This window comes from Nannobrachium achirus, assembly GCF_963921795.1.
Source record: "Nannobrachium achirus genome assembly, chromosome: 12".
Taxonomy (NCBI): Eukaryota; Metazoa; Chordata; class Actinopteri; order Myctophiformes; family Myctophidae; genus Nannobrachium; species Nannobrachium achirus.
In genome coordinates, this window is record NC_137832.1 from 42,114,836 (window position 1) to 42,142,451 (window position 27,616).

A 27,616-nucleotide genomic window follows, 5' to 3' on the forward strand; every position below is an offset into this window, starting at 1 on the left:
TGGAAAATAAAGTGCAGTGAAAATCAATTCAGGAGTCTCTGACCTTGGCGCTATTCTGTTATTCTGAGCTGTCATTTTTGCCAAGGGTATTTGACAGGTTTGACTTATTGCTACATATATTTTACTGATACGGTTCCTGCTTGATGAGATACCGCAGAGGAGAGGTGCCTTGGTGCGGTTTCTTTAACTATGTCATTGCCACAAGACATATAGTGGGCATACCTTACAGTTCAAGTGACTACTGGCTACAGATCTCCTGACCACATCATATACCTTGGGGCCACGACATAACCAACTGATTTACACCAGGTTACCTCTCCTGTTGCAAAGGTTTATCTCTTTAGCAACAGGGAATTATTGCGACCGTAGGTCACAAGTTTAGTATGTGAACGGTCACAGCTTGTCCGTATGTATGTATGTATGTATCTCTGTCTATAACGCTGTGGTTCAATGGGTTTGTCGCTTTGACATTATGCTCTGACGTAAATGATGTCAGGGGAATTACTCTTAAACAGAATGGGTTTGACACTGACATCACGCTCTGGCTTCACTGTGATGTCACACTAACAGAATCCCTTTTATGCCCATATATGGAGTTCCCTGATGTCATCAATATTAAGCCCATATCTAACAGGACTTCATATGGGAATGCCTATATATGGAGGCCACATACCACACTAACTGATGGTTCTACCGACAGGGATCTCCATATATGGGCATAAAAGGGTATGATGTCAGATGTCCTAGACATCACAGGACTTTCACATAACGAACTGAGTAAGCATGTTTGGGCTCTCACAGCATATCTCCATATTCAGTACATGGATCTCCATATATGGGTACCAGGGTTCTCCATATATGGGTAACTGGTACTATATACATCACCTCGCCCTAAAAGGGCCTCAGGGTGACATAGGGCGAGGTCGCATGTCACCCTGAGGCTTCTTACTAGTACATATTGTATATATATGAACCTTGATACATATTGTAGTTTTCCAGGAATGGAGCGCTAGACCTGCAACATGTTGCCCTTACAGGAACCAAAGGAATATGTGCTGTGAAATATACACGATAATTGCATTGATTTACAGGTACGCTGAACTCTCAGGCCACTGTAGCTGATGTGCTGGACAAAGGTTCTGGAGCAGTGATACTCATGGACGGTGAGTTTAAGTCCCCTATGCATTTGTCATGTAACCATGGTCCCCGAGCCATGTAGCCTATAGAGTAGGTCAGGAATCAATCTTCTGTTTCTGTACCATGAGGTGGCTTGACGTACAAGTACATCCCTCAGCCATGATGTACAAGTACACCTGGCCTGGACATGACGCGGCCTTCCAAGCTCAGGGCGGACAATCTAACCATAAGGCCACTGAGCTGGGGCCATCGTCATGTAGTGTATTAATACATTTTAACATGTGCTTTCTCAAAGGTATTAGAAAAAAGCTGAATTAATCCAAATTAGCTCCCAGTGCTTGTCTACAGGGGTTAAATAAACTTGTGTTGATAATTCTGTGGTTTATATGCGTACGTTTCCTCAGAGATGGCTGAGATTAGTGCACCACTCTGCTCTATAATTAAACAGACTTAAAACAAGTAACATGGGATGCTGGCTTCTCAGAGGTTTCACCAAAGGGAAATTTCCCGCGATGTCTGGCTATACTCTAATTATCCTGCAGAGCTGAAAGCAAGCATTTACAGGCATTGCCGCACGTCATAAAGATGTTGGTGGAGTTGTCCCGCTCTGACGTACTCTTGTTTATCTTTTACGCATGTTTTATATGAAAAGGTTTACTGAAATTGACCAACCAGACATGTAGGAAGCGGTGTTGGATTGATTCCATATGATGGATGCTAATTGTCCTTTTTACAGCCAACTTCCGAAAGGCTTGGTTTCTTGTGCTCTCAATTTGCAATTAACGTGTTCTAATGGGAAGAGGTTGCACAGGAAGCAGTCTTTTTTTTATTGCGTTTATGGGCCTTTATAGAGAAGCAGCTAAGCGGTAGCCCCATCTGTTGTGTATCAGCCTCCCCGGAGTAATTTCTTGACTCAAACGATCCATTGTATAATAAATAGGCAGTTAATATCCAAATTGGTCGATTTCCTTGCAATTATTTTTTACAGTGTGTTGTCAAAGGAAAAGACGTGGGCCCTCTCAGCTTTCTCCACAGCAACTTAAGGCGTTATTCTATGTACATTACAGTAAAAATGTTTTACAGAGTAAAAACAAAACCAAACAATTATATTGAAATAAAGCCACACAACTCCAATTTCATCATCCTTTTTCCCTCTACACCAAATCTCTTTGACAAAAATATAGTAATATCAGTAATGTGATGCTTTGTGGGCTTGTAGATCTGCTATTGTCACCGAATAAGGCTCAATTGGTTACCAACAGACAAATGAAATTGAGTGTCTCTGATACAAGATTATGTAGAATGATACAAGATTATGTAGAATGACCTACCAAAACAAACCAAGGTTTTAGACTCCCTGCTCGAACTCAAAACTAACCTCAAAGAATACAAGTGAACATGCAGTAGTTTATCTCAATGAACATCTTGATTGTAGAATCCTCTGCCCTCAGTCCTCCTTTCTATGTAAATCTACCTTAGGATTCTACTGAGCTTCATTGCAATATGTTTTGTCTTGTATTCATTTGTATTATATTGTATGTATTACTCATTAATTGAGTACAATGAACCACAACGGAAACAAGCCCCTGGGGCTTTTTGTGTTATTCTTTTAACATAACCTTTTTAACGATATTACCAGTACTGTTAATAATCGTATTAATAAAGTATTCAATCAATCAATAAATTAATGCTATGATGAATTGGCCTTTGGCCAAGCCATTCCAATGCAAAATGAACAGCCCTGTTGTGCTTCTCTACAGTGAACACGTACAGTGAGGGGGAGCTGGTGTGTTACAACCAGTGGTCAGTGTTTGTGGTCGGAGCCGGCGGCTTCGGTGGCAAGAGAACGTCTGAAAAAGCCAAGGTATTCATTCCAGCCTTTATTCACGGTTTTTCTGCTAAAATATTTACTCGTGAGGTTTCTTACAGATTGTGCACAGACTTATTATAGATATATATATAGATTTATGCATTTGTATGTTGTTTTATGTATTTCCAGGCCCTAGTGCCTCCTCCTAATAGGGCACCTGATGCTGTGGTGACTGACACTACCACAAGAGACCAGGTATGTTTTTGTGTTTTGATGTGGATATATTGTACACAGTCCCAAATGTCAAGTCCCAGACAAGTTTTGAGTAGAAGGGGTTTTGTGCTGTAAAGGACAGTATTATATACGTTTTTAAAAAGAATCACTACCCGAATAGGACACTGGAGCACTCATTAAGTTTGCACATTCATTGCAAGGTGTGACTGATTGAGTGACATTTCGACAAATATCGTCTTCAGAGTGAAGCGGAATCGGACTCTGCTTGTCTGCCTGCCTGACTTGTTCAAATGTCAGTCACCCCCTGCAATAAAGTGTCTTATTTGGGTATTCTATTTGAAGCGCCCAGGTAAAAAGCTTTTGCTTGTATATTGTACACGGTTTGTTTGTATAGACTATTGTTTTATGTTGTCTAAAGCTCACCAGCATTTCTCTCCTGTGTGGTTGCAGGCAGCTCTGTACCGTCTGAGCGGGGACTGGAACCCGCTCCATATAGACCCCAGTTTTGCTGCCATGGGAGGTGAGTCTCTCTGGCTAAAGCTTTTTGAAACACCTGGTTTGATGTGACCAAACCCCAGGAAAGACCCGATGCTCTTGACGTGTTTGTTACCAACGGAACGGACGTTGTTTAGTTTCACTAATGGCATCACAAGACGGGAGCTATTTTAAGACTGAATACGTTTGATGGTGATTAAATGTCCAAGGGCATTTTACAGGTAATTTATTTGAACTTCCTAGTGTTCAAGCTGTAGGAAGAATTGATTGCACACTAAAAACAGCAGCCATTAAAGTGCTATTGGTTGTAACCTAATTTCTAAAAGTCTCTCATTTTGCCAAGGTTCCTCACTGAGGCACTGAGCCATGCTGTTTTTGTTGAGCCATTTGTTGTAATTTGTGCAAAAACCTTTTTATTTTGAGAGTCTGCTTTAAGGATATATGATTCTGGTCAAGTATTATTATTATCGATGTATTTTTACCGGGACCCTGGGGGGCCGGCCTATAATAGTTGGGAACTGGCTGTAATAATAACACAACGCAAAATTACCCTTCGTTAATTACACAAAATGACAGGCATCAAATGGCAAATGATGTAGTGAAAAGGACACAAAAAGGTGTGGCCCATTGGTGTGGCCTGAACCGGTCTGCTCTGAACTGGCAGGTACGTACATAGCCTGGCATGGCCAGACTAATATCACTGCGTAGATATTAGTCTGGAATCCTCCCCATAATTGCATACTAGGCCCTGATTGGTGCCCCACAAATTCGGGGGCTGCTAAATCCCATCACAACCGAGCAGGGCCAGACCAAATCTGCCAAGTGCAGTGTCGAGGGTGGAAGCGATCGGATGCGGAACCAGTCCGCTCCTAACAGCCACGCATCATTGCGAATGGTCTATTATTTAACAAATGTTAGAGCATCACTCCCACTCAGTCTTGCTCTGCATTTTAGAACTTACTGTATGTACATTCAGCTGTTTGCAGGAGTTTTGCCGATGGAGAAGTCGGAAAGTTGTTATCACAGTTGTTAAACAAATTCACCAAACATATTTGATTTATGTTTGAAATAATGACACAACCCCCAGTCCTGCTACCAGAACAGACAGAGTTTAAATCACAAATAAGGGGTTAGTTGGCTGGCTGTATCCAGGGTCCAGCTGAACTACACCTGCCTACACTTATTATTGCTACTATACTTGGCTGTCGTCGTGTTTTTTTCCTTCTCTCCCTTGGGATAGGATCAGCTTGTGCTACCACTGTGTAAATGGTAAACATTGTAATTGAAAGCAGCAGAGTGCACATAAAGATGACTTTGTGGAGTGTATACCCTTCTCCACGGTGACAAATGCTTTGGGAAACCTAGAGACGGTATCTCCGGGGCAGGGATGACAGATTGCATGTGACAGCACAAGACACCTGGTGAACGTATAGGGAGAGACAAGACATCCTCGCCATATCCGTCAAACTGACGTTAGCCAGGCGAGCACCTGAGATCGTCTGAAAACAAACGAGGACTTAATGTCGTGTACTGTAGGAAGCAACGTGGCGTTTGGGGACATGGCACACGGGACCTTTTTTCTAATTTATAAGGGCAGCCTGACGGCAGGGCCATGGCTCAAGTCCCAACGCAAACACCTGACAGAAATCCATTCATCATCACCGGTTAAGAGAAGATGCCTTTAATGTCAATGTCTTGGGAATGGGATTCTGCATTATTGCTTCACCACTTACTTGACCGGAGTCCCCAGGGCTCTGTACTACAGGAGGTCTGCTTGTATTTGTATTTGTTTTTTGTCGTTGAACACTGGACTATATGAATTACATTTTTAATTTCGGTTTGGCTTTTGTGCTTTGAAGTTGCACAGGGCATATATGAAAAATAACTGAAATATACAAAGACAGTATATATTGTCTGCTTTCTACTTTCTACTTTGAAAAATGTTTACAAATAGAGGAAATGGACGGAAATGGCTGATCCATGAGCTCACATCGTGAGTGTGTTGATCGGCTATTTACACTATACTGTATTTTGAAAAATACATTTAAAAATGTATGAAGATTTTTCACATGGAAATGATTATGCAAAATAATTGCGATTATCTCAAATAATTGTGATTAATCTGATTATCTCAAATAATTGAGGTTAGAGCATTATTATTAAATCATTGTGACAGGCCTACAAATATTTTCACAGAAAAAGAAAGCCTGCTTTAGATCAGCAATTTTCAAGGCAGAATAGTTTCGCCCCAGAATAGGGCCGCCCGCTAGGGTTCATGTGGGTAAAATTGTGTCTGCATTAGGGATGGGACAATAAGCGATATTATCGTTTATCGTGATAAAAAATGATAACCGTATTGTGGAGTTTTAATTTTACGTGATATCGTCTTCTGTCATGCACTGGTGAGCTGGTGCTGAGCTGATTATCCGGTAGCACTTAAACCCTCTATAATTGGTAAAAGGTACTTATAATATAGTACTTGATACAGTCTTTTTTTAACTTTCTATCAAATGTCTTCAAATAGCCAATCTATCGCGTGGGTTGCTGCGCATTGTGAGCTTGTAGATCTGCTATTTTTTGCCAAATGTTCCGCCCCAGGATAATGGATTTTGATTATCGCGATAATATCGTAAATCGGGTAAAATTCATATCGTCCCATCCCTAGTCTGCATTATGACTTAAGTTGTACATTACTTACGTAATGATGGTTGGACAGGTTTCAAGGCTCCCATCCTGCATGGCCTGTGCTCGTTTGGCTTTGCTGCCAGACATGTCCTCAAGCAGTATGCCAACAATGACCCGTCCAGATTCAAGGCCATCAAGGTAATATAGACAGACATTTCCTGCAATTACCCGAGTTCTCTATCTCCAGGTATATCGTTGTTGTCGGGTGGAAACCTTGTATGTCCAAAACCGTTCGTTTTGTATTTATCATTTTAAAAATGATTTAAACAAGTGAAAATAGCTGATCTACTCTGCGAGGCATTGTGTGCTTGAAGATCTGCTATTTTCACTAGTTTTGTGCGACAGTCTTGTATGATGAAGCAGGGCTTTACTTTACGAAAAAGAAAAAAAAACATACAAATTTGAAACTTGGAGATACAAGGTTTCTACCCGACAGTGACAATAGACAGTCAATACTGACACACGCGCACACACACACACACACACACACACACACACACACACACACACACACACACACACACACACACACACACACTTACTGTACTGTAATGACTTCTGTAAACAGACCAGTGTTTCTCAACCTTTTCAAGCCGTGACCCCCCTGAATAATCATATTTGAAGTGGGGACCTACCCACTCTGATAAGCACCGTGAGTGTGTAGCTTGAGAACCACTGGAATAGACTGTATAGCTGTAGAATGAATGTGAACACACACCTTTTAGCCAATAGTATATTATTCTTCACCCGAGTTTATTGTGTTCACATTACATGTTTAAATCCCTGGCCTAATGCCATCTCTTGGTCCATTGGCTCTCTACTTCAGGTTCGCTTTGTGAAGCCTGTACTGCCAGGCCAAACTCTTCAGACTGAGATGTGGAAGGAAGGGAACCGCATTCACATCCAGTGTAAGGTAAGTAACGTTGTCTAGTTCAGTTCTTTTAAGGTGCTTGAATTAAAGGTAGGGCCTTACGCACACCAAGGCCTGCCCCACACCATCATGATTGGAGGAACCCACTCTCTCCTGATTGGAGGAAGGCTGTCATCTACAGGGAAAACTGAAACTGCTTTTTTCTTATTTGAATTCAATGGAATCACTTACCCTACCTTAACTCATTCACTGCTTTCGTTAAAAAATCGTCTTTCTGGGTTGCCTGCTGTTTTTTTTTTACCTTTTAACTTTTCTTTGGGGCACTTGGGCACTGCAGATCGGCAATCCAATTTGGGATTGTTTTTATAAATGAAATTAGGGATGTTAATGATTGATTAATTAATTCATTGATAGTTGATAACCTTATCGATTGATTAACCGATTCATTGATAAGCTGCGTTTTTTAGGAACAAATGGAAAATTCTTGTCCGAAACCAAAATGAGTGCAGATTTCTTAACTTAATTTTAGATTAATTGTTAACATCCCTAAATTAAATCCAAAATCTAATTAAACTCTCTGTATTCTCGGGCCGGGGCAGCCTGGGTTACAGTGTTTTTGAGATTCAGTGAGACAGCCAAAGAAATCTAAAATGACACAGATGCTTTCCCAGTTGTAAGGGGTTAAAGGAGTAGTTCACCCCCAAAATGAAAATGAAAATATGTTTTTGTATTTGTCGCAGACAAAAAATAATAATATAGTAAATTTACCACCATTGATTCCGAAATCAATGGGGGTAAATTCATTGTAATCAAATGATTGTCTTGGGAATGCGACAAAAGTTTTAGCATGGTGTGAGTAATCAATAGAAAAAAGTCATTTTGGGGGTGAACTGGTCGCACAGCCTTTTCTGGATCAGGGCCCGCTTGAAAATCTCTAGTCTAAAGCATCTGTGGCCCACCTTATGACCACTTATCCCTGCCGCCGATTGGCCTGCCGTGTTACAGGAAGTGGTCAGATGGGTGGTCAGGGCCTGTTTATTTTAATGATGAATCCAATAGATTGTGTCCTGACTTTAAGCTCACCGTGAGCTTATTATATTGAGAAGCAGTGCACTACAGTGCTCTATGTGTCTTTGTGATGTGTTACTCTGCTCTGTATTCTGTTCATCCAGGTTAAAGAGACCGATGCCGTGGTGCTGTCTGGGGCTTATGTGGATCTACATGGAACACCAGAGGCTTTGCCAGAGGCCCTGACTCAAGTATGTCAGGCTGAAAATAAACCATTCTGTTGCTTCCTTCTGTCTTTGTCTGTCGTTCTGTCTTTCTCAGATGCTTCCTCTGCTCGTTTCTTTTCTTGTAACTTCTTTCTCTGTGTAAACATCGGGAGACCAAAATATAAGAAATGTTGGCAGCATTATATGAAATGCTCTCTGAAAATGTGGTGAATTTCTACCTCTCTGTAGGCAGGGGGCCTTCAGAGTGAGCTGGTGTTCGCAGAGATTGGCCGGCGCATTAAAGACCTGGGTTCAGAGCTGGTGAAGAAGGTCGACACTGTGTTCGGCTGGGAGATCACCAAAGATGGCAAGACCGTGGCTCAGTGGAGTAAGTTGAGTGGGCGCATAGTGGAATACAACTTCCTCTCCTATCAAAAGTTTTATTAAGAGGTTCTATACCAGGGTTTCTTTTCCTGTAAAGCGCTGGATCGATCAGTATCTTACACAACAATGCCAGTAGGCCACAGAAAGACATCCACACTTATGTTTTATACTATTTCACTAAAATTCCTATAATGGAGGTCAAATGGGTGCTTATTGGGCAGAAACCTTGACCAAATTGGTCACATGAAGTGTATATATATATATATATATATATATATATATATATATATATATATATATATATATATATATATATATATTTTTTTTTTTTTTTTTTTCTTAGACATTTGTAGACATGGGGCACTCCAAAAGGTCTTTGTCTTTCAGCAAAGTGGATAGATTCCACCTGGGAATGTTGCTTTACAGGAGACTCCTCATGTTTTATTCTCATCTCATCTCTGTCCTCCCTTTCTGTTCTCCATCTCCCCGGTGTGCATCTGCCAACAGCCATTGATCTGAAGAGCGGCACCGGTGCCTTGCACAAAGGCCCGTACAGCGGCCGCGTGGACGTGACGTTCACGGTGTCGGATGGCGACTTCATGGAGGTGGTGCAGGGAACCATCAACCCCCAGAAGGTAACAAACGAGCGAGGGCACACCTACACCATCCCTCCGTCACATTGATCATGACACGGCTCATTAAATGCCACCTTGAGTGGCGTCTCAGTAATGGAAGCTTTTGACATGTGTGAACTGAACGGGCCGGGATTAGATACAAAGAATTACAGCATGGCTCTAAAAGAGGTAGCCTTCTGTAAGAGGGTCTGTCCGGAGCTAATATCCAGCTAAAACTATTAGCAGATCAGAATCATATGTTCTATTGTTTTCAAATATTTACTGTTGTTGGAACTTGGTTTTTAATCACAAAAATGTCTAATCGACCGGCTTAATCGGGAATCCATCAATTGAATTGTGTTAAGAGATATGTTACATAGTTTAAACAGTATATATAAATGTATTTGCGAATTCTTTTTCTCCATTAACTTTCAATTATCATTGAGTGAAACAAACCAAAAAAGGACCATGAATATTCCCAGTCTCTAAAGAGAGAGGTGTTGTCAAAGCGCGGGCAAGACACTACATATCGTTCCAGTCCGTTCTAATGGAGACAAAGTGATTTGGAAGAATCTGTCATTTATTTTTAATGATTTTCCCTGGGTTTTGTCATGTCAGATAAAGAAACATTGGAAAGTAATGATGTCTCGGACTTGGTTCGGAAAGCACTCTGCGCTCCAATAATCAATCTGCTGGTACTTGTTATGGCCGTACTGTACCCCCCCCCCCCCCCCCCCCCCGTGACAGGAAGCAGACGACGCTGTGTGCAGAATTTATATGCACCCAGTAGTGCTGGATGTGCTTCTGAGAGTGCTTGATATTGATCGGAGGGCACTGTGTGCGCACTCTTCCTGTAGAGGGCCGCAAGGCCTCGATGATGGGACCTTTCTCCAGTCTCTTCAGCAAACTCAGAATAACGACGGTGAAAGCCTTGAAATGGAGCTGCATGACAAAAATTAGAGGGATGCAGTTGACAAGTGTTCCCATAAATGTCATCCAAGGTCATGATGGCAGTCACATTCTGATTGATTCTAGACCATGCCGTTTCCACAGTAGTTAAATTTGCAAGAAGGAAAGCGAGAGAGATTATTATTTTTTCTTTGTTTTGCTGGAAAATTGGATTCTCACTTAGGTCCTTTTGACATTGTGGATGTGAATGATGTATTCCATTACTGTTCTGTTGCAGAACGAACAAGTGTCAAATATATATATAAAAGAATAGCTTCTTGCTTTGGCATTTGTGTGATGGGCCAACCGGAGGCCATTTGGCACTATTACCTCCCACCACTGTCCAATAAAAATATAGACTGTAGAAGTAAAGGTGAATGAAATGCCCTTCTCCCCTCTCTTCCTCCCAGGCATTCTTAGCTGGCAAACTGAAGATCCGGGGGAACATCATGAAGAGCCAGAAACTTGAGATCATCCTCAAAGATTATGCCAAGCTGTGAGCTCCTCAAACCAACTACTCTGACATCCTGAAACCAACGCACAAGTGGGGACAGCGCTTATAGCTTCCTTCCATCCTCTCCTGTTTTGAATAGCGACATTAAATACTTTTGCCTTTCATCAGAAACACATTGTAAATGATACCATATACAGTACCTTTATGCATATACTGTATTTCCGTGTGTTGACTTGAACAAGATGTGAAAAGATAATGTGGATTATCTTTGATGCCGTTTTTTAAAGGTGTTATGTTTTGAAGGGAAGTCAGGAGTGCAGATGGAAGTTGGAGTTGAGCTGGCTTTGTAATCAATGGAACAGCATGTTTCACATGGCTGGAATTTTGTTTAAACCCCAACAGACATTATTCTCTGACAAATTGTGAACTCATGCTTGCCTTTGAAATTTCTAATGTGAACCCATGCAGCGGGTCTTTTATAGATTTCCCCTTGTCACTTCCTGGTGTAAAAATGGCATGAGATGTCCCAGAGATGTCGCATAATTGTCCATGTTTGCAATGCATAATGAGGATGGCTTCTTTGTTTTGACAGCCTTAGGGTACATATCTCTTGGTTTGTGAGTCCAAGCGAGGAGGCAATCCAAGCGAGGAGTCAAAACTCTTGTTGAAAGTGTAAAATAGCATTTACTTGTTGACTAGAAACATGTCATCTTTGTTTGTCATTTTACTCTGTTTGGTCTATTAATGCATCAATACCAATACTGTAATATGCAGTCGTCAATGATGTTAGTTTATATTTGATACTGTAATCATTAATCATTTTTCCACTTTCCAGACACTTTATATTTAATGATTGTAATAAAATGTATAGTGATTTAATAGTTAAACAGGATGCTAGTGACATTGCCAACAGTGGCAATTACAATACATTAATTAATTACCTAAACTCAACTAAGCGTTCATTTTATTAATACTTTTTTCTTTGGCATCGAGGTGGGTCCTTTAATCATTTCTATGCCACTCAAGACCTTACACGTCTCTAGAAATGGAACGCATATTCAAAAGAAGTGAGTGTCAAGGTGAGTGGTGAAACTAATGGACAATAATTGGAGAAACATGTATCAGATGATGTTTTCTAATAAATCCCAACCAATCATGAGCTGCTGTTGCCATGGAAATTAATGTCTCCAAATTTGTAACGTTTGAGCAGGGTGAAGTCAAGGTCTGCTTATCACAGAGAAGCATCTCTGATCTCAGTGGTGGATGAATAATTACTCCAATTAAATGTTTTACTTTAGTAAAATTATCAATAGATAATAGATAGAAATACTGTTTCAAGTACGGTATTTAAAATCTATTTAAGTCCAATCCAATCCAATTTATTTGTATAGCACGTTTTACAAACACAGGGTTTCCAAAGTGCTGCACAGTACAGGTACATAAAACAATCAAAAAAGTAGTCTGTAGTAGTAAACAGAAGTATTGACATCAAAATACAAGTACTAAAAGTACTAATGTCCCATTTCACAATTTGTCATGTCCTATAACAAATACTGTATATCCTTTGGAAATAGCTGATCTACAACGCATTGTGAGCTTGTACATGGGCTATTTTCAAATAAAAGAATATACAGTACAGATACCTGTATTGGGCTGAAGTGGTTAACGTACGTTTTGTAATCAAAACCTACCAAGTAACTGAGTTTTCAAACAGTTGTAGCAGAGTACAGTAGAAGTACATTTGCCTCTGAGATTCAGTGGCGTAGAAGTAAAAGGATTGGAAATTGTTAATACTCCAATCACGTAAAAACACCTCAAAGTTGTACTTAAGGTATGTTCCCTACTTTCCACCACTGGTCCTCACACTCACCATTGTCATTCTTTGTGGAGGTCCTACCACTCATCCCTGCTGCGTTGTTTGTGCTGTCTGTTGAAATACAAATGTGTACTTACCGAATGCAGTCGAACCAAGGACAAGACAGCCCACGCTGTGTTCACAAATGACAGACATTCTGCAGCCATGTTCATTTCAGTTCATCTTTTTTATTACATCCTTAACATTTTATGTATATAATAGTACAATGAGATTTACATAATATCTTATTATAAAATTAGAATTATCTGAGCTCATATTCACATTTTGTGAGATTGTAGGGCGGGTGCATGGGGAGGGGCAGGAGGTCAGATTAGAATCTAACGTGGCGGTTCCGAGTTGATAAAGCCATCTAATGTGCAAAAGCTCAACACGCAGACATGTTGATCAAGTATATAGATTACACCAATCAATTAAATGGTGGGGTGAAAGCAATCAGTGAAAGACACGTTCCTGCTCAATCTCATTGAAAGCTACAACATAATTGGCTTTAATAAAAATAAAAAGATTCTTATCTTGGACTGGAAAATCACATTGTGCTTGGAGGTGTCCTGGCACAATCTCTGAGATGAAAAAAAGAAAAGAAAAAGGCAACCACTGTCAAAATTATGAAGATCACATCGGCAATTGTCTATATTCCTATATGAACATACAATTCATACATATACTTACTATTTATTTATATTCCTTAGACACTGTTACCACTAGTCACAGTTATGGTGAGTTATCATGAGAAGCTTAGTTTATGGCTCTACATGTATACAGAAATGCAATGAAGCCAGTCAAGCCACATCTACAAAGCTTGTCTAAAGCGACAACCACCTCCTTTTAAGTCAAAGCAAATACTTTCCCTACAGCTGTGCTGCAAGGTTCTCTGGGTGGCAACTATTATGCAATATACTCCTTATGACAAAACGGCTACGTGACAAATGTGTGCTCACTTAAACCCCTTCCTTTATTTTGTGGAAGACACATCATATACTTTGACCTTGATTACATTTCCAAGCATGTCCGGAAGGCAATGTTGTCCATTTGGAGAGCAAGTATATAAAACACTTTGAATGGTTAAAAAAAAGAAAAGAAAAGAAAAGAAAAACTAAAATGCAATAAATGTGATAAGAATCTGTCAAAGTCACGAAGTCACAATAAGCAAAACGGCAAACCAGAACAAGCACTGTGCCAAATAAAATGAGCATTATTTTGCAGTAAACCAGAACAAGCAACTGTGCAAAATAAAACAACCATTCTTGTGTGGCAAATTAAAAACTATAGTTCTCAAGGCAGCTTTCAATGAGTGGTCCATATGGAGATGGAGTTTGGGGTCAAGAGAAGGGAAGTGCATTGTTGTTGGAATAAAACAGTTTCCACACCAAAATATGATTTCCTTTAAAATATTCTTATTGCCCCTACCCAATGTCAACGACAAAGTTTCATATAGGCTACATGTTGTTGAGCTTAACATCTTAAAGGAAAAAAGTATTACTTCATTGTGTCCCAATACCAATATGGGCCTTGACATTAAATTAAAGCTACTTTGTGCAACTTAATACTACCAGTAATAATAATCATTGTCACCACCAACAGTACTGGTACGGTGCCACAGTATGGCAGAAGTAGTATGCAGAGATTAAGGACACTTAATAATAACTATAATAATACCACTGGTTAAATCTAGGCCACCACCATAACAATCATGTACACAATATTACTCTTATTATGTAAGGCTCTGTGCACTCTGACATCTAGCCTTGTTAGCAATGTTATAGTATGTACTACACTACATGTTAATGCTTCACTTATACTGTATGTGCAAATAGAGAAAGCGTCAAATGGTGCATTCAGGTGGTCCACAATCAGTCTTCTAGAATTTGTATCCGTAAAAGCCTTTTCCCAGCTTTCTGTGTAAAACACTGATAGCAAGACACACTTCCAGCCAAGGGAACATGCACTTGTTCATATCATTAAATGTACTAGTTCACGTGGAACACCGGAATGCACCAGGAGTTATTACGATTGGTTTATAATGTGCTTCGTACGAGGTCAACTGGCCTTAATAAAGGACAACAGTGATGTGCAGTTTTATAATTAACAAGCTACAAGCCCCTGTACAATACTTGGCACCCTGGCAAGATACACTGTATCAATCTATATATTACCAATACTTTATCCTAAGTTAATACTTCAATCTCTACCCTATGATCACCTGAACATTCCAATGGGATTTCCAATGAATCCAGAAGAGCTTCCAGTCCCTTCCACAGTAGAGTATAGAACCCAACTATTATGATTGCTGTACTACATCACACAAAAGGATATGGTGATAACACATGTTAATGATGCTGTAGTCTTATTATATATTCCTCTCACGTTTGCTTCTTTTGTGCAGGGAGAAAAAAAAAAAGTGGTCTTCTTGGGCTTTCATTGTTACATCTGTTCATTTTGAAACAACAAAACAATCTTTGACAGGGTGCCTGTCTAAACAGTTTGCTCTGTCTGACCATGCCCTTGGTCCGTACCCTTTGCACATGCCCTTGGTCCGTAACCTGTGCTCAGTTTGACTGCATCTCTTGGTTTAATCACTTCTATGTGCCGTGGTTCCTTCAGTACAGGCTGGCCCAAGACTGTGGCTTCAGCTCCCACAAAGACCGCCATAGTACCGTAACTCTGTCACTCTTGTACGGCACCATGTTTTTAGATTAGAACCTCTCGCTTGCGTGTTCAATCGAAAATTCACAACACTTTAGGAACTTCCTCCTATTTTAACACCTGGTGATCATAAGGTGTTATTGCTCCGTCATATTGGAACCCTCCTCCCATCCAAACGATGTCTGTCCACATAACCGATCGACTTCCGATGGTTTCTCAGTTATCAAGCCTGGCTCACTGGCCCTTGCTCTGACGCAACAACGTGTGCGCGTCGCTGCATTAGTTTCAACAACTTTCACTGATGATGTCGCGTTTTAACGTTCCATCCGTGTCTATATGATGAACTTGACGTCATTCTTAAGGTTGCCGTGGTTATTGTTGTGGTTGGCGACACTGTAGCGGTCAGGGAGGATCCTCATTTTCATGGTTCCATCAGCGCCGCAGGAGAAGATGTGATTGGCCGGTCCCACCTCGATCTGCATGACGCCCGTGCCCAGGTTCCTGAAGATGGACTGGCGGGCGTGCTCGTTGGGGAAGTTGTGCAGCAGACACTGTGTGGACACACTCCAAACCTGAGGAGGAACACACTCTATTAAAGCTAGTTCATGACTTTAAAACAGGGGTTTCAACATTTAGGACCCCTTAGTTGAGAGAGAGATGAAGCAGGGACCCCCACAACCTGTTCATAGATTCCATACAGTTTCATCGTTTGACAGCACAATCATCAGTGTATTTTGGATTCATGTAAATTTGTGTTTTCAGATATTTCATTTGAAGCGTCAATACTTAATAAACTTGACCTTTCACTCTGCACTTAGTCTGCTCTTTCCCCGCTGCGAGGCGTTGTGAGCTTGTAGATCGACTATTTTTGGCTTGAGTTCTCCAAATATGGACACTAGGGTTTGAGCGGTTCATATATATATATATATATATATAAAAAGGCTCTGTACTTTTAAAGTCATATTTAAATGCTCTACTTTTACATTTAGTAAGTATTTACATTTCATTTGGTCAATGAGGTGCGATTTCTTTATTTACTAAATCAGTACTTTGGCACCATAATTTCAATACAATATTGTGGCAAATTCTATACCCTAAAAATATATATTTAAAAAATACACATTTTAAATAATTCATAATAATTCTATTTATTTTCACAATTATTCAAAAACTAGTAAAATAGCAGATCTACAAGCTCACACTGTGAATACAGGGGTGCCTTCAGGTTTTGACTTCCCTGTTGGATGTTTTTTTTTAAAACCACTTGTCTACTAGTCTCGCGTAGCCAGACAACTATTCCACAATCTCCGAATGCTATATAGAGTCTGGAACGGCAGCTCCCGAACGGGGAGTATTGGAAGTAGCCACTGCTGCACGGAACTGTAGTCCCCTGGTAGTCCCATTGGAAACATAACAGAAGCACACTCGCACAGACAGAGTCATTCGAGCAGCATATTCTTGTAATGGGTGTATAGTTTAAGAAAACATTTGAAAACATCATGGAAGTAACACCAACGAGAGAAAGACGAAATAACGTCCCAAAATGTTTTGAAAGGAGACAGAACGCTTCCAGTAGGACTTGTCATTGCTACTGCACCAAGGGAGCGGTTGCGTCACATCCGCTTTATCTCGCACTCATCATCATATCTATTTCCATGCCCCAGACTGTATGCCGGGGAGCATTTGCAAATCGCGGAGGCAACAGTCTGGCCACGCGAGACTACTTGTCTACCGTCAGAGTTAAGGGGAGACGTCGGAAAGCTGTGGACGTACCTTGATGTTGCCCTCGGCAGAGCCGCTGATGAAGCACCCCTCGGTGGGATCGACCGCCAGGGCTTTGACCGGCGAGTCGTGGGCCTGGAAGCTCTGGCGCTGGTGCCTGTGAGCCAGTTCCAGGACACTGATCCAGCCCTTCCTGCCACCTGTGATCAGCAACTGCTGCCTGGGGGCCATGGAGAGCACGGTAGCACCCGTATCGTGGCAGCAGAAGGCTGTGGACGGAGAGGAGAGGAGTGGAGTGGGGTGGGGAAGGGTGGAGAGGGGATGATAGCAGTGGGTGAGATGGAGAATGTGTGCAGGGAGAGAAGTCAGAGAAATTGAGAATCGGAATCAGTTTTGTTTGTCAAATCACAGTTTACAGGTATAAAGCTTTCTTGCACACGCTCCATCATTTTGTAGTTCTCCGTGGAAAGAGAGAGGAGAGAGGTAGAGGAAAGGGAAAGATATACAAAATAAATAAATAAATGGTTAAATAAAACAAATAAAGATATATATACATAATACAAATAGCGTTATGCGAGTTGGGTCCAAAGAACAAAAGTGAAAAGGATGGCGTGATGAGGGGAGGGGAATGCAGAGAGGAAGATGGCATGGGGTGGGGGTGGTGGAAGGAGAAAGGGAGGGCGAGAAAAGGAATATCAAGTGTGGGAAGAGAGGAGATGAGCCAGAGAGAGGTGAGATAAGGTTGGATTGTGTGTATCGATTGATTTGCCACTGAAAAAAAGCCTCCAGTCAAATCCTATAACAATAATAACAGTTATGCAGTGCATATCAAGACAGTGTTGCAGAGTGCTTAACAGAAGCCTGTATTCCTGTGCTATGGTTTAATGCTGTGACTCACCATGTACTAGGCTGTTCATAGGGGTCACCAGGGTATCCCACAAGCACACGTTCCTGTGGAAACAGGAGAATATTACTATCCATTCCAACCTCCTTAGGCACCCCTCGCCGAGCCATGAGGCCCAATAGGGCAGGAGCCTATCCAACTCTTGATGCCGAGTGCCAAGTAGGGAGGCACTGGGTCCCATTTTACAGAGTCTTTGTTATAACCCGGCTGGGGATCGAACCGCGACCTCCCAGTCTCAGGGGGACACTCTAACCGCAAGGCCACTGAGCTTAGGTACCCAATAGCCACGTAATCCATAATAAACGTGACCTGAGTTTTCTCTGTACTTGGTCTGCTACGGTAAACAAACCAACATAAGTGTATACAGTATCTGCACATTTATAAAGTGACAATTTAAGGATTTTCAAGACCGTTTTAATACCAAACTGTCACATATTAAGTAAGCAAGAGGCGAACATCGTGAACATAGCAGATCTACTGTGCATGCGCAGTGCGAGGCGTTGTTGTGAGCATGTAGATCTGCTATTTTCACAATATTTATCTGTGGAACCGAGTCACATTAAATGTAATACCTACAATTCAAAGTGCTTGAACTGGGGGTCCCCAGTTCAAATACTGTATGTTTATTTTGGGGGTCACGGCCTAAAAAGGTTTGAGAACCCCTGGCTTACCTGTTGTCTATGGAGAGGCCCGCGGTGGCGATCAGCGAGGACGAGCCCACGAACATGAAGTCGTGAGCCGTCTTGCTGTGGCAATGCAGCGTCTGACACAAAGGAAACAGGCCAGAGGCTTCAGTGATTAACAGAGCAAGACCAGAAGTTAAGAGAACACACGGGCAGAAACCTTGTATCTGCATATTCCAACTTCCAACTTGTCACTCAAAACTAATTTTGTCTGTGGGTAGGACTGTCACAATTATTACATAATGTACCCCCATTGATTCTGAATGGGGACCATTTGGGTACCCCATTCAGAATCAATTATTACATAATCATCTACTCGCCATTATTTGACATGATCGCATTTTTTTGTCAAAATCGTCATAATCGTTTACATGATGAAAAAGTATATTTTCAAACATAGTGGAAATAGCAGAAAAAGAACTATCAGTTCTTTTTCAAGTATAAAGTTGTCAAATATGTAAGTAATTTCTTTGTATATTAGGTTATGTGTCATATCTGCCATGTGCAACTTCAAAGCCTACAAGCCAAACAGAAATGTAATTGTCAATTACAGAAACACAATTACATCGTTAATCACAATTATTTGAGTGACAAAATGTCATAATCGTGACGGCCCCATCTGTGGGTTTTATAAATATTGAGCCGATGAAAAGTATTAACAAGAGCTTGCGGTTAAATAATAACTACATTGGATCCAATTGGGAACCCAGCTTGTTTTCCACTTTGTGAAAAGTAACAGTTTTGGACATACTGTACTAGGTTTCCGCCTGACAGTGACAAAAGGTGAGGATGAAACATGGAGAGGAAAAAGAAACATAAGGTATTAAGACATTTCTTACAAGGTAGGGTTTGGGTGGATTCCCACTGGTGTTGGTTTGCCAGAGACTCAATCCGCCGTCAGCATCTACAATACCAAACTGCATGGAGACAATATTGCACATTTGTCAGACACAAAACATGGGGGGAAAACAGGAATGAAAACACTTGGGATTTATTTCAGCAGAGGGTGAGGCAAACACAAACGTGTTAAATATTCACAACGGTAGGGCGTTTGAATATTTTTGCTTTGGACTGAAAGATAAGAAATTATTAGCACAGAACGAGCACCCGCGGTGTAAAGCGATTTGCTTTGAGCCACTTGTGTGTGCTTGATTTATTGTCTGAACGGGCCTCAGAAGTTAAGGCAATGCTTCTTGTGTAACTAGAAATTGAGTGCTCCACATGGACCCAACACCCCCTCCCAATATTTGAAGCATATTAAATGTTTGACTCTTTTGCACAGGACTGGCAAGATAAGACATTAGCGGCGTGCAAGCAGCACAGACTCCGAAAATGATAGTGCTGGAGGCTAGCGTTATAAAAAAAGGAAAAAAAGTGGGTGAATCACTGGGCTGCGGGCGGATGTGGAGAAACAGAACTCCTCTCTGAGCTTCATGCCTAATGGTGTCGGCTGTTGAGAGAACGTGTGAAATCTTTGCTTAATGTGATAGCATGGCTCAGCTGCTGCCCATTCCAGGTAAACACAGTACATGTCTTTTTCCCAGATGATGTTTTAAGAGCCTCTGAAATGGTCATTTGTTTTTTTACCACTGTGGCACAACAACTCTCCAGCGCTCCACTCATATCCAGGGCAAAGTAAATCCTTCCAGACAAGACACAGGAGGGCAGCTACTGCTTTGCCATCGTTTGCCTCCGTTGCCTTTGTGTGCGCGAGTGATCGTACTGTACATGGCCTACCTTATTTCCCTGATGGTTGAATCGTATCCTGGTCACTCTGGAATTTCCCGGGCTTCTAAAGCAGATGATCTGCTGAGAATGACCCCACTCAAACATCCTCACACTGCCGTCCTGAGCCCCCGTTAGGTCTGCAAATGAGACAACAGGAAAATAAAAACAAAACACATTTCATTTATATTGACTTCATTATTATATTGTACTGTAATGTACATATTAATGTATAACTTCTGTGTTTGCAGCTAACTGATTAGCAGCTACAGTAAATGGTGAATATGTTCACCGTCAGATTGGTTGGAAATGGTAGATCCCTCCAGCCTTGGACAAGGCAGAGTAGATCACATCCCCGAAAAGTTTGCCACCCCTGACTTAAGCCCTAGTACTTAGATATATTATATTGCAATACATCATACATATTGCATTTGCAATACATCATAGTGCGACTAATTGTCAGCTGTTTTTGCTACTAAAATTAAATTGTCTTGGATTTCTTTTTACTTATAATGCAAGCACAACATGGGGACACCAGGATGAAAGTGGTTAAAGGAGGTTTACTGTTCATAAAAGTGCTCGTCAGTGGTCACACGGGTACTCACAGTAAGGCAGTGTGGGATGAGAGGTCATCCTTCTCACATTGTTGAGGTTCCTCTTGATCAGCTAGGGAAAATAAAAAATGAGGAGGAGTGGTAAGTGCAGATCATTATGAAGAAAAGCGTGTAGGATTTGATTCGGGTGAACTGTCCGCCCCTTGGAAACTTACACCAAGCAACAGCACACACTGAATTTAAAATGTAATATTTTGGCACTGAAATGTTACATCTTTAATTCCGTTTGAAATTATAATTTACCTTGAATGGATTTAAATGCTTCATTTGAGCGGGGACATATCTATGTGTGAAGAGTATTCCACACTGTATTGTTATGACCATACCATCAAATAAAAATTAAATCACCAGTAATGCTTTGTTTTTTATTGCAGTCATCATTCATTGTGCTTACATCTAAAGTCGAACCAGTACCCTACTAAGGCATATCTTGAACTGCAGTTTGTATAAAGGAGGGATTTATTTATTATTGTTGAGTCCAATTGCATTCCAAACACTCTCAGTCCACTCCTCCACTTGTCAAGGGCAGAGACATAAGTGGGTGATCTGCACAAAAATGACTCACAAGACATTGAGTCATGAGTCACACTATTTGGAGTCAAAAAGGCAACTTGCTGACACTCACTGTCAGCTACAACAAAGTGGTGTGCAGCAACATAGAACACGTTCTGCTTTCTTTACAGGCAACTTGGCAATGAAAGACATCTCTGTTCCTTTATAAATTGATGGGTAGACAGCATAATGTTAGACCTATGATCCCTTTGGTCCATCCCAGTCAGACAGACATCAATTTTTAACAATTGACCGTGACCATATTTGCATTGAGTGCAAAGACCAGGCTGAGTATGAGACTTCAAAGATACTCCAGTGGCAGAGGTCAATTTGAGAGAAGCTGTGGAGTATGCAAGCACCTTGACAGTGTTGTGTCTATGCTACTGTAATCACAGAAAAAACGGGGACGCGACCAGGACAATGTAAGAAACGTGTGGTGCATGGTGCAGGATTTCTCATGGAGTTTGTGTTTCCCTGTTGATGTGGGTTTCAGTCCCAGATTCTATCATTGAGTGGGTTTAAGTCGTGGGTTAGTTGAATAGTGTTCAGGATGCAGTGATTTGAATCCCATCCTACAGTATGTAGTATCATTATTTCTCCTTAAAAACATTATGACTTTAAATAATATTTTTTCTTCATCATCCAATCAGTGGTGTAAAGTAACTAAGTACATTTATTTAAGTACACGTTGAGTTATTTTAAACAATTTGTACTTTACTTGAGTATTTCCAATTTCCAATACTTGTACTTCTACTCCACTACATCTCGGATCCAAATATTGTACATTTACATTACATTTATTTGAACACATTAGTTACTAGTTACTTGCACCTCAGCCCTATATAGATTTAGGCCATTGGAAAATAGCTCATCTACAAACTAGATATGACACATTGTGAGCTTGCAAATCTGCTATTTTCAAAAGATGTTTGTACATTTGAAAACTTGAAATGAGACATTCTGCATAATGAGTACTTTTACTTTAAGTACATTTTGATGCCAATACCTTTGTACTTTTACTTAAGTACATTTTGAATTCCGGACTTTTACTTGTAACAGAGTATTTCCACATTGCAGTATTGATACTTTTACTTAAAGGAGTGATGACACCGGCCGAAATGTAACATTATGGTACAGTAGGTCACGTGGTCTTTGTTGAAACGGTTTGGAAAGGGGGTGGAGCCGGCTGTTGCTGCCGACAGGCCCATCAACAGTAGCTGTATGGGCCTGTCGGCAGCAACACAGAGCCCCCAGTGATAGGCTGTTGATTGTACTGCATCATTTGATTGGATAATTTAACATGGGGGTACATGACATCATTAAAAAAAATTGCTAATTTGATAGCCATAATTAGCTGTTTTGGCCGTGTCACGCCCCCTTTAAGTAAAACATTTTACTCCTCTTTCCACCACTGCATCTAATTCAAAGCCAGAGTAGATTGAGAGGCTCACCACAGCGGCTCCCCTGCCAGTCTGCAGGCCCCCCAGCCATGGCATGTTGATAGGTGTGCCAGGACTGCTGTGGGTGTATGGTGTGGTGCCGTGGAGGCTTGTAAAGTCCTCACGCGAGTGGATCACGAGGAAATCATCGTTCCCGGTGCTGTGGAAAGGACAAAAACCAGCAGTTAGGAAATACTTTATGAGGCTGATTTCACAGTCAGGATACTCGTTTAATCGCCATCACTATCTTCTCTTATCTTCTCTCAAACAGATATTTCATTGAGGCTACCAAGAGCCAAGACCAAGTTAAAAGAGCAGAGTTTGTGAATTTGCCAATTGGTATGATTCATATTATGCGTGTTCTGGTAAGATATCATTTCATTAAAAAAAGAATGGGACATCATGTGGCCTGTGTGTGTGTGTGTGTGTGTGTGTGTGTGTGTGTGTGTGTGTGTGTGTGTGTGTGTGTGTGTGTTCAGACTGCCTTCAGACAAAAGACAAAAGCCTTCAGACAAAAGTCTCATCAGTAAACAATACAAATATGAATCCATATAGACACACAAACGCTGAGATATAGGCAGTGTAAAACACACACACACACACACACACACACACACACACACACACACACACACACAGTCATAAAGTTGTAAATACATTTGAATCTGAACATGGCCTCTCTTTCATCTCTTGCCCGTGGCTTGTGAACACCCATACCTCTTGGCTTCAGCCTCCATATCGTCATCGATCCATGTCAAGATCTGTGTGGCCAAGATGGACGACACGTCCAGCTCCTGAATGTCGTGGGTGGACGCCATGACTAAACAATTGCGATTGGCCTGGGAACCACGAGGGCATAAGAAAAGTGGGAATAAAGAAGGAAGACATTATGGACAGAGGAAGAGGGATGATTTTGGGAAACGAGGGGAAACAAAACAGGGGAGATGAAGGGAAACAGAAGAAAATGTCTCATCCTCCAATCAGCCCATGGCCATCAACTAATCCAGTTCTCTGCAGTTTAATGATGACCTGAGGTGTGCCTCCCTCAATGGTGGGGGTGCAAAACATTTGTTGGCAGCGCAAGAGCAGCAAATCTCTCGCTACATTCAAACAAAGACAACTCGGATTGAGCAACATCAAAAGGGGCTCAAATATGTCGAAAAGGTTAATCAGAGCAAAATCATAAAAAAACAACTCTAGAGTTGCTTCCACTTTTTGTTTTTTCTCCTTGACTTTTTGTTTTTTCTCCCGCCCCTCTCCTTGGGGGATGAGGTGGGATGGCATCGTCCAATTCATTCCCTATGGAAGCTTCGTGGTTTCATGCCTCTAGCAAGCCTTGCTAGAGGCATGACGACGCCCTCCCCCCTCATCCCCGAAGGAGAAGGACAGGAGAGTTGCTTCAACTATGTGAACAAGGCCTTGGAATTTAGTTGTTTTCTGCAGATGAAACCCTGTAGAAAACTAATTATCAGTTTATGGTTACACTAGGCTAAAGTTTTAAAGTGTTTTTTCTGATGCATCATTTGCTGCTAGCACACAGTGGCTTCTTAAAATTATGTTGAGGTGTTTTTATCTGCTTGCTGATCCCAGGTGATTTTCACCTGGGAAGAAACACTTGTGGGCACACGACCAATGTTTTTTGATACACACAGTGCAAAGCCAAAAATGCACACCATAGGGGACACCACAAATGCTACCTACACATGTCTTTTTTTCTTCTACCAAAGAAATATGCCTCGGGAAACATACCTTGTTGATGGCAAAGGCTGTGATGATGTCTGATTCTTTGTGGATGATTCGTGCCTTTCCTCCAGGGTAGCCCAGATCTGCTTCAATCTGCAGAGGTAAATGTACATGCATGAACCCACACATTAACAAACGGACCAACTCTATGTCACCAATCAATATAGCTCAAACCTAGGCAAACATTCCCTCTCAGGGCAAATGGGGGACCCAAACACTGATAAAATACAACACCCTACTCTCACCGTAAACTTCCAATGACTGAGGCATAATTAGAAATTACACAGGAGATGTACTATAAGTTGAAGAGTGTGTGTATGCCTTGGTGGTTAGGCTGCATGCAGGGAGTGTACGGTTATGCTACAGCAGCCAACACAATGTAGCATGGTTAGTGTTGTTTAGTTATCATGACCACAAAAACAACCCCTCAACAATCAGCACATTTAAGTACATGTTGTGCCATAGAAATCCAAAGGGGTATACGATATGGAATAGTACAATAGGCTACATTAATGCATTATGTATAGGGATGTTGCATTCTGAAACAGTAGCAGTATTTGAAATGAGACACACATAGTTTCAGCGCAAGATTGAATTACAGTCTTTATTGGGCTTATACAATGGGAAAAGTCCACATCTTTGTCTGTCAGAAAGGATGCAGTCAGACTCGACTCATGGAAATCCAAATAAGGTAGTTTACCATTTTTGTAGAGCACATCCCTGTGGGATGCGTATTCACTGCGACAGCGTTTGGGCCCATTAATCAGAAGCTATTCAACTTCATAGCATGTCCTCTGAGAGGCTGGGATAATTAACGCTAGGCCAAACAGACGAGCTACAATGTGGCAGCTTAGACAGAGGACGCTGAAAGATTTGCAAACCTCTACATAGCATCATCACGCTGCATAATGAAAGATCTGCAACTGAACTGGGCCTCACATGAATATTCATGCAGCTCAACGTAAGACCTACATCAGAATATGACATGAACATACATAGCTCATGGCCCCCTGTTTGCACTGATAGACATTTTTCATGTCTCTCACATTATGTGAGTCAGACCGTATTAGTTATTCAATGAGGTGATGTGGGTGCTCCCATCTGTAGCCTACCGTACATTCCGCACCCGTTGCGCTAAGGCATGGTGACGTATGTTTCTGATATGTTTAGACAGAAAACCAGGCTGTTTTTTGCACGCTGCCAATGTTCACTGGGGAGTTAAAATGGTATTCACACATATCTTTGTGAACACGCAAAGAACGCCCTGGATAAAAGCATTCCATGTACATTTAAAGGCTATAGGCCTTGAAGGGGATCATCTCACCGTTATGCTATTTATTGATTGAACACATAAACGTACTAATTCAATTATTCAGCTGCCATGATTCATACCCTAAATTCCATTTCCCATATTTGCCACCACCATGCCCTCCCCCATCCAATCCCATCACCACCAGTAGCCAAATCCAAAGCACAAATACCTGATAGTTCCCAGTCTCGTCCATCCCTGAACATTTCATACTGTCAGTCTGGTCCTCGACTGACTTTAATTGTAAAGGGAAGCAGCACAACACATAGGCCAGACACATACACACACAAAATTAACACAAAGAACAATTATTGTGATGAACCATGCACGAACGTGCACACACACACACACACACACACACACACACACACACACACACACAGAATTACTGGGGCTGTTAATCGAACAGGTTGAATTAATTAATAGCGACACCATCTGAATAGAAATAAAAGCATTATTTATGCAGTCAGTGCGTGAGGGAGCATGAATACAATTGGCTGGCACACACCAAAAACATTGAAACCACAGACGGGAATAAGGAGACAAGTAATGAGACAGTAATGACACAATTTGTAGAGGGGGTGAATATTAGGACGTGTTTTAGATTATAATCTTACAAAATGGCTAAAGGTGTTGTTAAAGGTGCAGGGTGCTCCACAGTACTCCAGACAGTTCATGCACTAGCAGGGGCGTCACAAGGGGGGGGGGGGGGGAACATGGGACTGGGTTACTAGGGCCCAAGGTGGAGGGGCCTTAATTATTTTATGCTTTAACTATTGAAAAATAGCAGATGTACAAGATCATAAGCTTGTAGATCTGCTATTTTTGAAAAGTCGTGAAAATTTGTGAAAATCTTTGAATATATGTATTTTTTAAGCAAACATTTGTAACTAAAAATTTGCTTTTGGGGGGGTCCCTGGAACTAAATATTTTGGGGAGTCCTTGACATGAAAAACCTTAGAAGGATTTGAAATATTTAAGACTTGCACAAATGTTCAAGATTTTTCAAAAATATCAGATCTACAAGCTCGCAGTGAACTTGTATATCTGCTATTTTTCAACAGCTAAAGTACCCAGGGCCCAGAATTTGGTGCGACACCACTGTGCACTAGTAGCAGCAAGACAAACAACAACAACAACTCCATTACCTCATGTTGGTCCCGTCTCTTAGTGAAGATATTTCTGATGAAGGTTTCCTGGATCTCCTCCTGTTTGACCAGATACTGCCACAGGCGTTTCACTGGCAGTGCAGAGTGGTGGCTCGACCTGGAAGGTTAAACAAACTCTCCTTATACAGTTACTAATGCCTATTATTACAGCCATTATTTGGTGAAACGCAATTAATTGCACTCATAGTCCATTCAGTAAGGATTTAGTGTCATCGGGGCTGATATGATTGAATACGTATTCGGTGCTTGAGGCAGGTTACATCAAATGTGCACTCCGCTGTTCATCCAAGAACAGCGACCAAAGAGATATGTTGAAAGTTAGAGCGGCCGGGGCACTTGTGATTGCACTTAAGAGGATAGATTTAGACCTGTGAATGTACAGAGACCCTGA

The 27,616-nt window shown here is 41.3% G+C and overlaps 2 protein-coding genes across 5 annotated transcripts in view; one reads left to right on the forward strand and one right to left on the reverse strand.

Annotated features, from left to right (window-relative positions):
* The window catches only part of hsd17b4 (hydroxysteroid (17-beta) dehydrogenase 4), a 148,283-nt gene extending 136,289 nt beyond the window's left edge, over positions 1–11,994 (forward strand). For both annotated transcript variants that reach the window (XM_080738885.1, XM_080738886.1), the window contains 10 exons: positions 1,092–1,163; positions 2,898–3,001; positions 3,137–3,202; positions 3,632–3,701; positions 6,393–6,499; positions 7,188–7,274; positions 8,405–8,491; positions 8,696–8,834; positions 9,338–9,465; positions 10,803–11,994. In XM_080738885.1, the coding sequence (XP_080595011.1) occupies positions 1,092–1,163; positions 2,898–3,001; positions 3,137–3,202; positions 3,632–3,701; positions 6,393–6,499; positions 7,188–7,274; positions 8,405–8,491; positions 8,696–8,834; positions 9,338–9,465; positions 10,803–10,892 (950 nt within the window). In that variant the 3' untranslated portion in view covers positions 10,893–11,994. The remainder of the gene's footprint in view (positions 1–1,091; positions 1,164–2,897; positions 3,002–3,136; positions 3,203–3,631; positions 3,702–6,392; positions 6,500–7,187; positions 7,275–8,404; positions 8,492–8,695; positions 8,835–9,337; positions 9,466–10,802) is intronic.
* A 978-nt stretch (positions 11,995–12,972) lies between these two features.
* Positions 12,973–27,616, reverse strand: part of dmxl1 (Dmx like 1) — a 91,152-nt gene continuing 76,508 nt past the window's right edge. For 2 of the 3 annotated variants that reach the window (XM_080739642.1, XM_080739641.1), the window contains exons 40-51: positions 27,205–27,322; positions 26,229–26,291; positions 24,754–24,840; positions 23,722–23,843; positions 23,017–23,164; positions 21,005–21,065; positions 20,412–20,539; positions 19,514–19,591; positions 18,663–18,754; positions 17,986–18,038; positions 17,139–17,356; positions 12,973–15,937 (exon numbers count right to left, since the gene is read on the reverse strand). In XM_080739642.1, the coding sequence (XP_080595768.1) occupies positions 15,698–15,937; positions 17,139–17,356; positions 17,986–18,038; positions 18,663–18,754; positions 19,514–19,591; positions 20,412–20,539; positions 21,005–21,065; positions 23,017–23,164; positions 23,722–23,843; positions 24,754–24,840; positions 26,229–26,291; positions 27,205–27,322 (1,408 nt within the window). In that variant the 3' untranslated portion in view covers positions 12,973–15,697. The remainder of the gene's footprint in view (positions 15,938–17,138; positions 17,357–17,985; positions 18,039–18,662; positions 18,755–19,513; positions 19,592–20,411; positions 20,540–21,004; positions 21,066–23,016; positions 23,165–23,721; positions 23,844–24,753; positions 24,841–26,228; positions 26,292–27,204; positions 27,323–27,616) is intronic. The other variant, XM_080739643.1, reaches the window with a different exon arrangement.